This window comes from Bombina bombina, chromosome 5, assembly GCF_027579735.1.
Source record: "Bombina bombina isolate aBomBom1 chromosome 5, aBomBom1.pri, whole genome shotgun sequence".
NCBI lineage: Eukaryota > Metazoa > Chordata > Amphibia > Anura > Bombinatoridae > Bombina > Bombina bombina.
Genome location: NC_069503.1, coordinates 703941520 through 703955376, shown reverse-complemented (window position 1 = coordinate 703955376; position 13857 = coordinate 703941520). Strand labels below are relative to the sequence as shown.

The window sequence follows — 13857 nt, the reverse complement described above, 5'->3', positions numbered from 1 at the left end:
GCCCCCCCAAAATAAAAAAAAACCCTAGCCTAAACAAAACTACCAATAGCCCTTAAAAGGGCCTTCTGTGGGGCATTGCCCCAAAGTAATCAGCTCTTTTACCTGTAAAAAAAAAATACACACAACCCCCCCAACAGTAAAACTCACCACCCACACAACCAACCCCCCAAATAAAATACCATCTAAAAAACCTAAGCTCCCCATTGCCCTGAAAAGGGCATTTGGATGGGCATTGCCCTTAAAAGGGCAGTTAGCTCTAACTATTTAATAACTATTCTACCTAGTCAAAATAAATACAACTTGTCTGTAAAATAAAAATAAATCCTAAAATAGCTACAATGTAACTATTAGTTATATTGTAGCTATCTTAGGGTTTATTTTATAGGTAAGTATTTAGTTTTAAATAGGAATAATGTAGTTAATAATAGTAATTTTATTTAGATTTATTTAAATTATATTTAAGTTAGGGGGTGTTAGGGTTAGGGTTAGACTTAGATTTAGGGGTTAATAACTTTAATATAGTGGCGGCGACTGGGCGTCAGATTAGGGGTTAATAAGTTTAGGTAGTTTGCGGCCACATTGGGGGCGGCAGATTAGGGGTTAATAAATATAATGTAGGTGGCGGCAGTGTCCGGAGCGGCAGATTAGGGGTTAAAAATTGTATTATAGTGTTTGCGATGCGGGAGGGCCTCGGTTTAGGGGTTAATAGGTAGTTTATGGGTGTTAGTGTACTTTTTAACACTTTAGTTATGAGTTTTATGTTACAGCGTTGTACCATAAAACTCTTAATTACTGACTTTAGAATGCGTTAAGGATCTTGACAGGGTAGGGTGTACTGCTCACTTTTTGGCCTTCCAGGACAGACTTGTAATACCGGCGCTATGGAAGTCCCATAGAAAAAAGACTTTACTAAGTTTACGTAAGTCGTTTTGCGGTAAGGCCAAAGAAGTGTGCGGTGACCCTAAATCTTCAAGACTCGTAATAGCAGTGGTAGGAAAAAAGCAGCATTAGGACCTGTTAACGCTGCTTTTTCAGCCTAACGCACAACTCGTGATCTAGCTGTTGGTGTTTTATCTATTTTATGTCTTTATTTTTATGAAGAAGCGCACAACTGTGACATTTTTACTATGCATTTTTATTGTGGATCCTGAGCATAATAAATAGTTGAAAATTATTTTTCTCTTTTTCAATATTTACTTGTTATTAATATTAATTGTTATTTGTAATTAGAAACAGTTAAAGGGACATTCCAGCCTAAATTGGAAACCACATGGGTGCATTTTGGTATTGAACAGAAGCATTTTTGTAATATACATGCATTAGCAAAAATGCTTCTAATAAAAGCTATAGATGTTTCAAAAGTGTATTTAAATATGCACCGTGCACTAGCATTTTAAACACAACACATGCTCTGAGAGTCTAAGGTGCTTGTACCATCTTGTAATGACTCAATTTGTTAATTGCTGACATGATACAAGCCCAACTGATGATCTGAGCAGCTGCATTATTTAAAATGTGGGTGCAGTGACAATATCTAGCTATGCCTCACATGCACGTGCAGTGAGAAATATTAACTCTAAAACAGTGATAACTCTTACTAGAAGCATTTTTGCCAATACATGTATATTGCAAATATGTTTCTACTCAAAGATGTAATAAATATATGTGCATTAAATTTTTTACTGGAATGTCCCTTTAAGAAGACATCTGTTACCACATATAATACCCCTCCCTCCTTAGATCATTAACTCCTAGAGCTATTTTTTAGCGCCTCTTCTTCTTCCCCTCTTTCTTGTCTTTTTGATACACTATCTAGGAAGAAGATAGTCTGTGGAAGAGGCTTAGGGGCTATTCACTCTAGCGCTTTTTTATTTAATTTTCCTTAAAACTCCCCCGTTTAGCACAGGGAACTTACCAGTCCCTCCCACTTTCTGAAGCTGTGTTTTATTTTACAATAGAGCAAATCCAAGGTTCAATGCTATTTGTAAAAGATAGGAATGTGCACAATTTCAGGATTCTGATTTCATTTAGCAAACAAATATGGCTGCAGGCAGCTGCATTTGTTTAATTTTGGCACCGGATATATTAATGTGAAAGTGCAACACACAAAGATCTTGACTTGCACAGGTTTCTGTGTGTTGCACTTTCACACTGAGATATTTGGCATTCATTTAGCAAATGAATGCTGAGTCCAGACATTTCTCCCATGCCTAGTAAAAGATACAAAGAAATATGCAAAGTATGATCCTAATTTCTAACTGTTGAATCTAAATATATTAAAATATAAATGAGAAAGAACAAAGCTTGAATGTAATAATACTACTACTAATAATAATAATAATAAAGACTAATCTGTATAAAGTAATATAAAATACAAAGCACAAAGTGTAAGTGTAAAATATCTTTCAGTGCTATAGTGCTTGTCCTTCCTTCACATACATAAATAGTGCCCTGGGCTTGTCCTTCCTTCACATACATAAATGCAGAGAACACACCATAGACAAGTATAACAACATTTGCTTGTCTAGAAGCTTGTGAGAGATCTTGCAGTGCTGAAGGATCTTTATATATAATCTCATCTGAGCGGAGAGCTTTATTGGAGGCATCTCTCATCTCTCTGGGACATCCAGGTTTCATAGGATTCATTAAGTTTAGCCCCTGTGAAATCTGCACTACAATTTTTCTCCAATCTGGAGAATAATTTTTTCTTTCATGATTTAGAAAGTGCATGCAATTTTAAACAACTTTCTAATTTACTTCTATTATCTATTTTGCTTCATTTTCTTGATATGCTTTGCTGAAAAGTATATCTAGATAGGCTCAGTAGCTGCTGATTGGTGGCTGCACATAGAAGGCGTGTGATTGGCTCACCCATTTGCAGTGCTATTTCTTCTGCAAAAGATATCTAAATAATGAAGCAAATTAGATAATAGAAGTAAATTGGAATGTTGTTTAAAATTATATTTTCTACCTGAGTCATGAAAGAAAATTTTGGCGTTTAGTGTCCCTTTAAGCATCAGGCCCTGAGGTCACAATGTTTTCATTTGAACAAATAAAATAAAAACAAAACATATAAAAAAAATGCTAGGTAAAAACAGAAAGGGGTGCTACGTAAAGGAAAAAAAAGATAGACAGGGAGTTTCCACCTAACTGCAAGTAGCAAGAAGTTATATGCCCATCAGCTCAACAATATGTGGGAATTATTTGAATTTCATTTAAAGTAAACCTCAAACATTCGAGGCATATTTTTTTAGGTCATGTTATTAATGTTTGCCAACAATAGTTAAAAACAATAGTAAAATGGACATAAAATAAACATGAAAGCTGGAGTCATGTGTTGCTAATTAGCCAGGATTACACTTCCAGAGAACAGGATGCTAATTAAGACAACTCACAACCTCCGATTAACACAGAGGGGTATATTTATTAATGATCGAGCAGACATGATTCGCTGTAGCGAATCATATCCGCTCAACCTCGCTAAATGCTGACAGCATACGCTGTCAGCATTTAACATTGCACAAGCATTTTTGGTGAAATGCTTGTGCAATGCCGCCCCCTGCTCACTCGTGGACAATCGGCTGCTAGCAGGGGCTGTCAATCATCCTGATCGGATTGGATCAGGATGATTTCAGTCAAGTTAAGGAGCAGCGGTCTTACAGCCGCTGCTTCTTAACCTCAGTTTCAGGCAGACCTGAAACAATGGGGCTCCAAAGCAGCATCCGCTGCTTAATAAATGGAGCCCAGAGTGTATAACTGCCTATCCCTGATGTAAGCAAGAAAATCTTTTTTTTTGCATCAAGCTGAATATCAAAAACATGTAACACAGTTGGCTTCGTCATATACTAACCAGGGTCTGCACAATAGCATGATTTGTAGCATTCATGTGAGCGTTGAGAGGAAAAGAGCATTCACCCCCACAGTAATTTGCTGCATAACCTTTTGGTGCAATTATCCAATCCTATTTATAAAAAAAAAGCAGTATAAATCAGCCATGATATCTAGAAAGTTAATTCACAACTAAGTCCCACAATAAATATGTTGTATTTTTTAAGTTTTTAGAATATCATTATTTTAATATAAACTATATCAAACTATATCCATCTACATTATAAAAATTATATTATAAAAAAGGCTTAAAACCTTTTTACTCACCTACATTAGTATTTTAGATTATTTTTTTTTTACTTTTAATACCTCTAAATCACTAGAATAAGGGGTCAAGTCCAGCAGGAATGCATGGGAACAGAGTTTCTGCACTTTTTTTGCAGTAGGAACTAAGTTCCCACTGTACAGAGAACAGAAAAGCTTTAGAAAACACTGCTGCTGCTGGTGGAAGGAGCTGGAACACAGCATGGTTAAAGGGATAGCGAGATCCTCTAGTAATGGGCAGTAACACTTCCTATAATCCACTAAATGCAAGCCTGTCAGCGATCCTGCTGTGTGATTACCCCACACTGTCTGGAACACATGGTGCTTGCACTGGGGTTATTTAGCTCCCCTCAGCAGTAATAGGACTATTGCATCTTAAGTGGGTGAGACTATATTATAGTGGAGGAGTCTAAAGTTGCTGTCAGACACAGAGGTCTCAGCCCACCCTGGAAAGGAATGAGAGGGGAGGAAGGAGGGTGTGAGGAACTAAAGCTAAGGTGGCTATGCACCATGTGAGTTAAAAACAAAATATGGACACCCTGGATCTTGACATTAGACAGGTGTTTATGTGTGTCTAGTTTAGTTATTTTAAAGTTGTTTTAAAAAAAGTTCAGTGTTTCACCAAAGAAGCAATGTGCTCATAAAGAGGATAGGGCTAAGACCACCCTCTGGAGGTGCGCTAATGATGATAGGCAATGCTTCACAATCGGTCAGTATGATGGCAGCTCTCCCAGATAGTAAGGTAAGATGAAGGTCCTGTAGAAACAGAAAGGAAGGCACCACACGATACTGTTTCATGTGGCGCCTTCCTTTCTGTTTCTACAGGACCTTCATGTGCTTATCAAGCAGTGATCCTTCCAGCTTCCTGCTTTCTCTATAATTGGAATTCTTTGTAGCTCTTCCAGAGATAGCTGGGGTGAGGTTTGCAAAGGAAAAACATTTGTACACACAAAGGAAAATATTCCTTGCAATTAAAGCTGTTTGTGAAACATCTTGAAGTAGGATATGCCCAATTACTTTATTTTATACACCACTATTATGTGCAGTCTGTTTATCTATGTTGGTGTCTGTATGCCTATCAATTTATGGTAAGCAGGAAAGATTCTCTTCAGAATGCTGACCTGTGCAAGATAATGCTTGCAGATTCACCCTTACCAGTTTCATCCCAAAGTTCAAGGTGACAAGTTTTGCTTTTAATGTTACTGTGCCCAAAAGCCTCCTGTCTCCCAGTGTTAATTGCTTCACATATACTTGGTATAAGTGTTTATGGTAAAAGAAAATGAAACTCAGACACCTTGTGACCATAATTTTACTTTAAATCACATTATCATTGTTTAAAAATGCAGAGTGAGTGCACACAAACCTTATCAAGATCATGATATAAGATGTTTACACATCCTGAGAGCCAGGGAGTAACATCTACTAAAATTCTAAAGTCTTTTTAGCTTTTTGGATTATTGAACATCATCTATAAACAAATGCCCCTTCATGTGTTCTAAATAGTGTGTGTCTGGCTTCTCAGTATTCAGTATCAGTTCAATCCAAAATTACAAATAAAGATTTCACCCCTGCCATATAAAAATGTAACCATGGGTGTCCATCATCAGGCCCAATGGCAACCATTTAGCCCATTTATTGGTTTAACCAGAATGTATAGATTATATACATATAAGTACAGAGTGTGTGTGTATAAAACAATATTAATTTTGAGGGGGTGGAAGTCTTGGTGAGTTCACACACTTTTTTTTTTGTAGGACTTGACCCCTGACTAGAATCATATATTTTTTTTTGTGATCCTGTGATTATGTTATTGTTACTTATTTGTATACATGAGGTGCTTAGATTTTACTGAGATGGGATCTACATCCTTGTTATCCACATGTTTAGTGTAATCTGAGTTTAAAGTATTGCACAGAAATATTCTAACATTATTGTCACAATGTTCACACCTTTATTTTTATTTCAGGCCAAAATATTGGCAGAGAATAGACTTGTACAAAAAGCATTTATAAATTCCCATAAACATGAGGCCATAATATGCTTAAAATTGAATAATGTGCAACAATCTTTAATCTATTGGTCAATCATTAGAGTTCTACTGACTTAATTTGTCTTTTGGGAACACCTGCTATACATATCAATTATTTTCAAAGTACTAAAATAATAAAAGATCATTATTATTACACCCAGATTTCTAAGATATTGCAGATTATTTATAGGTCCACTTTATTATACTGCATGGAACTAGCCTGTTCTTATTTTTTTATAGAATGCAATGTTTCCATTATATTGTAAAAGTGACATGCTCTGATTACTTAGAACATGTAATTTTATTGCTAGGAACCCTATGATGTTATGTTTTCAAGTCCGGCAGAGGGGTACATACATAAAGTACTGCTCTGGAGCTGCAGAGAACTGCTGGCTCTGAGTGCAAACTACAGCTGACCCAACTATAGCTGATCAAATTAGCAGTGCAATTAGCACTGCTGATTTGATCAGCAGCAGTTGCCGCTCTCGACCAGCGGTTCTCTGCAGCTACCAATTGGTACATTAACCCGCAAAGAGGTTAAATATCACATGGTACTTAGTGATAAAATGTCAAGCTCTATTGAATTAAAACATGTTATTTTTTCACTATATTGACCTTTTATATTGCACAAGCAATCACTTGTGCATACTGTCCCTTGCACTCAATGTGCAACCAATTGTACGGGTGCCTGGCTTGTCAATCATCTGACAGGTCAGTCTTGGGTGTTTTTTGTCCTCTACCTCTTACTGCTGCTATTTTGTAACTTGTGGTTGCAGGAGCACATGAGCAAGTCTGGACTACAATGGTTCTGAAGCTTAATCTGCTACTTTATAATTTGAGCCCATACAGTTTTATTATGTGTGTGAGTGTGACAGTGTGTAGACATGGAGGGGGTATTTGGAAAAAATTAAAATAAAACTGAGTTGAGATTTCTTTGTGTTAGTTGTAAAATCTTTTGTTTAGTATCCCAGAAGGCTACTGGAGGGGATTAAAACCAATGATTAACACCCTTTCTTCAGCCACAGCAGTAGTTTAACCTCTCCAGCCATTCACATATAGTGGAGTAGTTTTAAGTGCTTCTATACAGTAACATATAAAGCAGCAATTAACTCATTCTGGGCAGTCACAAACGGAAGGGTTATAATCCCTTCATATAGACACATACTGTATATAGAGCAGTGATAATGCCCAACTGGTAGCCATTTAGTGGCAGCATATTGCTTTAATTTATTCATACAATTTTTTTCCAAATATATTTATGAGAGCACATATATACCTGACATCACTAATATATAGTAAATTATGATTCTGCCATTTATCATATGCATATTAATGTAACCCCTGACTGGTACTTAAACAAATATGTTAAAGCAAAATACAGACTCTATATAGCAAAACACCTCAGTAAAATCAATATCAATATAAAAACTTAAAAAACTGTTATTTTCTATTACCTGCCATCCCAGGTCTTGAAAGCTAACATACAGTTCATGTTTTCGGCATGCTGTTTTAAGATCACTGCTGTTGTAATCTGGTGAGAAAACAATTGTATCATTAAAAATGAGAGATATAAAGTATGGATCACTTCCTAGAAAAGGCCTTATGACAATAGATACATTTGAACTACTAAAGCCCATAAATTATATTTACATATTTCCTTTATAACCTTGAATTACTAAACTGTATACTTAACAAAAAATTTTTTTAAAAACTTGCAAAGTCAATGAAGAAGCCTTTGATCTATGTGTTTTTTATTTTTACACTATTTTTTTACACCCAAGTCACAAGTCATATAATCCCCTGGGATTTATGCTGAGTAAAGCAATAAAAGTATGTTACGCTTCCAACATAACTTTTTTATCATATTATTTTAATATATTTTTAACACTTTGAGACTATACAATTTAGTCTATTATCTCCCAGGCATCAGTGACTATGTGCAGCAGGAGACATTTCCAATTAAAGCCCACCCTCTTTTACACACTGTTTGCAGAGCCATGAATGTGGTACCACAACACAAACACAACAGACAAGACAAAATGTCTGATGCCAAAACCGCATCTGAGTCTAAAAACATCTGCTTCAACGTAGGACTGACTGCTTAGATCTGGTTTCTGAGTTTTGGCTGGATCACAAAAACCGAAGGACACGGTCTTCTCATCAGGAGAGTCGTTTTAAAACAGAAGCTCTGCTTTTTAGTTTAGACAGTGTACCTAAGGAATAGCTAATATTTTTTGGAAAACTAACTGAGAGTGTTTTGCTTCATTTCCTATTTTTACGGATGACAGATACTCTAAACAGCCTTTATTATTTGTGTTTCCACATACTGTGATTCAAAGGCGACACCTGCAGTGCAGTGTGATGATGCTTGCACCTGTAGCAAGTTATATGTCACAATATACAGTAAATCCTAATTCCATCTTTTTATGTATTTGCTTATGAAAAATCACTAAGAGGAGTAATGTGTGTTTATGTATGTCTTTTTTCTCTCCCTAAAATGCAATAATACTGAAGTAGGGGTATCTTACTTTCGACTATTATTTTTCACAAATAATATATATATATATATATATACAGGTAGCCCTCAGTTTACGCCGGGGTTAGGTTCCAGAAGGAATGGTTGTAAATCAAAACCGTTGTAAATTGAAACCCAGTTTATAATGTAAATCAATGGGAAGTGAGGGAGATAGGTTCCAGGCCCCTCTCAAAATTGTCATAAGTAACACCTAATACATTATTTTTAAAGCTTTGAAATGAAGACTTTAAATGCTAAACAGCATTATAAACCTAATAAAATAATCACACAACACAGAATATATAATTAAACTAAGTTAAATGAACAAAAACATTTGCTAAACAGCATTATAAGCCTAATAAAATAATCACACAACACAGACTTTACTTGCATTTTTCTGCAAACAGTTCCACCTACTGGCTATTTTAATCAATGCACTGCTTCTCAATGCTTTTCAATAGTAGTCACATGACTGAAAAAAAGGTTGTTATTCTGAAACGGTGCAAATTGAACCGTTGTAAACCGAGGGCCACCTGTATATATATATATATGTGTATGTGTGTGTGTGTGTGTGTGTGTATGTGTGTGAGAAACATGGTATAAAAAGATTAAAATTATAAAGGTTTTACACTTCTTATATTCTACCCTTATTATGAATCAGTTGATGTGCTGGGTATTTTTTAATATTATAGTCCATTACTTGTAGAATTCTGCCTGCTCCTATTTTTCGATAGCAAGTACTGCATGCTAGGTATATTTTAACATTGTAAGTTAAATATTAGACAAAGTTGTCATTAGTAATCACTTTCAATCTTAGGCAATCTGTGACTCCTTTATTCAGCCAGCAATAGCTCAATCTATATTGTTATTAATTCTGCAGTGATCACCATAAGATCTATAGATTTTTTTTCAAACATTTGTGTTATGTGAATTCATTTTAAAGATTTTGTTAGAGGTGGAAATATTTAAAACTGGATTCTCATAGCTTTTGTGTATTAAGTTGGAGCATAAGAATACCATATTTTTCAGTTACATCCTAATCATGATTAGCATGTTTCACATTATCCATCAGCAGCTTGAATGGATGTAATACTCAGAATGTTCTGTTTCAATTAAACAAGAATGTTTAAAAATATATTATAGTGATTTGCTTTTTGAAAAATGTATGTCCTGTGGGAGTTGTACTTGTCAACCAGTAAGCTGTAGAGTCTTGGGACTCATTTGTACACAGCTCTGCACTTTCTAATAGTTTCATTTTAAATTAAAACAGCTTTTACTTAAAGGGCCATGATACCCAAATGTTGAAACACTTGAAAGTGATGCAGCATAGCTGTAAAAAGCTGACTAGAAAATATCACCTGAACATCTCTATGTAAAAAAGAAAGATATTTTACCTAAAAAATTCCTCAGTAGCCACATCCTATTGTAAAGGACTTCTAAGCAGCAAATCAGTATGTCTGCCCCGGGACAGCTAAGGGAGTGAGCTTTCATGCACACTCATCTTATTTCCCTATTCAGTTTAAGGAAGTTTACTATGAAATCTCATGAGAGTTAAGTCAAATCTCATGAGATCACAGTAAAAGAGTTCATGACCTCAGCACTGCTGATGCTGATCGGCTGCTGTCCATTTCTTCATTTTTTTTTTTACTTGCAGCTGGGAGCAGCTGAGTATAACTTTTTGCACAGAACTTACTCTGCTGAGCTGAGGAAATTGTGAGGTAAAATATCTTCCTTTTTTACATAGAGATGCTCAGGTGATATTTTCCTGTCAGCTTTTTACAGTTATACTGCATCAGTTTCAAGTGATTTAGCATATGAGTATTATGTCCCTTTAACCATTTTTCCTGAAAAAATAAAAAAATTGTAGCATATTTAACTGCTGGTCTTTCATATACATGTTAGAACATTTTGAGTACCATGCCACATTAACAAATTCAAATGTTGGCTGGTCTAATTTGTATGCAGTGTTAATTTTGACGGCAAATTTCAATTTAGTCTTAGTTTTAGTCTTTTGACTAAAATGCCATTTTAGTTTTAGTCGTATCTGAATTGTTTTAGTTTTAGTCTAGTTTTAGTCGACTAACTCTTCAGTTGATATTAGTCGACTAAATCTCCAGTAGATTATAGTTGACTAAAATCTAAGGGGTTTAGTTAAAGTGTAATGTATTATTTAAGCATTTCTCTATAATTTCCAAACTCATTATATACTCCAGGAGTAAACATAACACCTATTATTATTAATTGTATACATGCAGTATAGACACAGATTTAGAAACTGTTAATTCTGACAGCAAATTTTGATTTAGTTTTAGTCATAGTCTTTTGACTAAAATGCCATTTTGATTTAGTTTTAGTCATAGTCTTTTGACTAAAATGCCATTTTAGTTTTAGTCGTATTTTAGTCATCAGAATTTCTTTAGTTTTGTGCTCATTTTAGTCAAGTTTTAGTCGACGAAATTAACACTGTTTGTATGTAGTAAATATTTTGTAGAGTAGGAGTCATTGCAAGGAATATACACTAATAAGGGAGGGTGACGAAGAAAGAGAAATAGACAGTAAAAAGTATTAGCAAGACAGAGTGATGAGGAAAAAGGGAAAATGAGATGGTAAAGAGAGCATGAAAGATGTGACAGAAAGTTGGAAAACAGGTAAACATTGGGGGGCAAGGCGTGAATGCAAATTGAAGAAGACAGGAAATTGATACTACAAATGAGGAGTAAGGTTTATATTAATAAAAAAATAAATGAGTGGACTAAATCACATATATTTTAGCCTGCAGTTTGTATATAAATCACTAAGAAAATGGCATGAGTATGGAAGTCCCTCCAAGCTGCTTCAACTGGAAAGTAATGTGACTTATTAGAAACAAGGGCCTAAATCAGAATTGGACTGGGACCAACAATAGGGCCAAGCATTTTAAAGCAGAGCAGACCATTTCCTCCCCATTTGTTTAATGTTTTAGGGTCACTCAATCCTTCCTCAAACCTTAAACGTACAGTGAATCAATTAACATAAATAAAATCCACAACCAGCCTACAAAAAATGGTTGCTAGGCAAACACCACAGTGTTTAGAAGTAAAGTTTAAAATACAATTAGCAATCACTGTAACATATCATACCTCCAAAATTTCAAAATTCAAAAGAGGAACACCCCCCGCGGCAAAAATTTGAAATGTGGTGGGCAGGAGCGGGGGCTGGGCTTTAAAAAAAATAATAAGACCAAACTAATATAAATAAAATTCTAAATAAAGTCATATATTTTAATACTCTTAGACAGCAAATCAAACACAAGCTCAGACCACTGGTATAGCTATGTGAGATCTGTATTTAATTAGCCTTTGCAGAGACAGTGATAAATATTTTTTATCTTAATTGGACATTTAATAATAGATTCTTTAAAACTGCTCTCTGCTTTCCCCATTAATATTCTAGATTCTAGCCTTTAAAGTTAGCAAAAATGCACAGTAACACAATCTACACATATACATGTACACACACTCAAATACACAGAAACACACACTACATAGCATACACTTACACATGCACATACACACACTACATACCATACACTTGCACATGCAGATACAGACACACTACATAGCATACACTTACACATGCAGACACACACACACTACATTGCATACCCTTACACATGCAGACACACACTACATATCATACACTTATACATGCAGATACACACACACTACATAGCATACACTTATACATACAGATACACACACTACATAGTTTACACTTATACATACAGATACACACACACACACTACATAGCATACACTTCTACATGCAGATACACACACACACTACATAGCTTACACTTATAGATGCAGATACACACACTACATAGTATACACTTACGCATGCAGATACAAACACTTCATAGCTTACATTTATACATGCAGACACACACTACATAGCATACACTTATACAGGCAGATACACACACACTACATAACATACACTTATACATACAGATGCACACACACACACTACATAGCATACACTTAAACATGCAGATACACACACACTACATAGCATACACTTATACATGCAGATACACACACACACACACACACACACACTTATACATACAGATATACACACACACTACACAGCTTACACTTATACATGCAGATACACACACATACACTCTTATAGATACAGATAGACACACACACTACATCATATATGGGTATCTGTAACGCATTGTATGGGGTCCTGGGGTTGGCAAGCACATTAGCTGGCAGTCTGAGGCTTCCACTGTTTGATACCCTGGTGTTAGCACTGCTCATCGTATAAAACTGAAGTCATGCTAGTATTATCACCAGGGGTAGACGTCATCACTACCAGGGGTTAGAGGTCATTATTACCTGAGGTCAGAGGGTATACAGCCTTCCTACTCCTGCTTAACCCACACACAATTACTTTTCCACAAGGAATCTAACAGGTATATAACCCTGGGAGAGAAAAGCCAGCTGCTTCTGATTATGTGCCCAATTGAATAAAAAATGTTTTTTAAATGCATGGGGCAATGCGGGACAGATGGCTAGCAACCCGGGACAGCGGGACAGACCCCTAAAATCGGGACTGTCCCGCGAAAATCGGGACAGTTGGGGGGTATGACATATTATAGCATTCATCTACATCAAAAAACACATATCAAGGAAAATTGCATACGAAAAATCATAGTCTGGTAAATTGTATAGTGCTGAATCTATAAATCTGTTTGTAGAGACAATCTATACAAAAATCCTAGTAACTCATGTACCTATAATGCATAACCTATAGTTAGCCATTTGAGCAGGTTTATTCAAATAAAATAATAATGATGTTATAGAAGCTTAATAGATCACATATCATGAACTCCATACGAGACAGCTGAATGTATTGGGAAAGTATAACATAAAACAGCATTTAGACAATTCGGTTCACAGGGGAAAAAATGACTGCCATCTATACTAGCCAATCAGAGACCAGGAAACACAAAGTTCTGAAGATTGCAATGTCTTACCTGTTCCCTGCATGTTTGTGCTGACAGGCAACTCTCCCTCACCCCTGCATACCTCCATTCCTTATGTCCCCTGGCTCAGCCACCAGCTGATACTCAGAGGTTGTCACATACACAGAGCGGCACTGGCAGAAC

The 13857-nt window shown here is 35.7% G+C and overlaps 1 protein-coding gene across 1 annotated transcript in view; it reads right to left on the bottom strand.

The window, feature by feature from the left end:
- BMP6 (bone morphogenetic protein 6) overlaps positions 1 to 13857 on the bottom strand; it is a 381976-nt gene that overhangs the window by 19115 nt on the left and 349004 nt on the right. Inside the window, 2 exon segments of the mRNA XM_053714726.1 lie at positions 3851 to 3961; positions 7636 to 7712. Of these exon segments, the coding sequence (XP_053570701.1) occupies positions 3851 to 3961; positions 7636 to 7712 (188 nt within the window).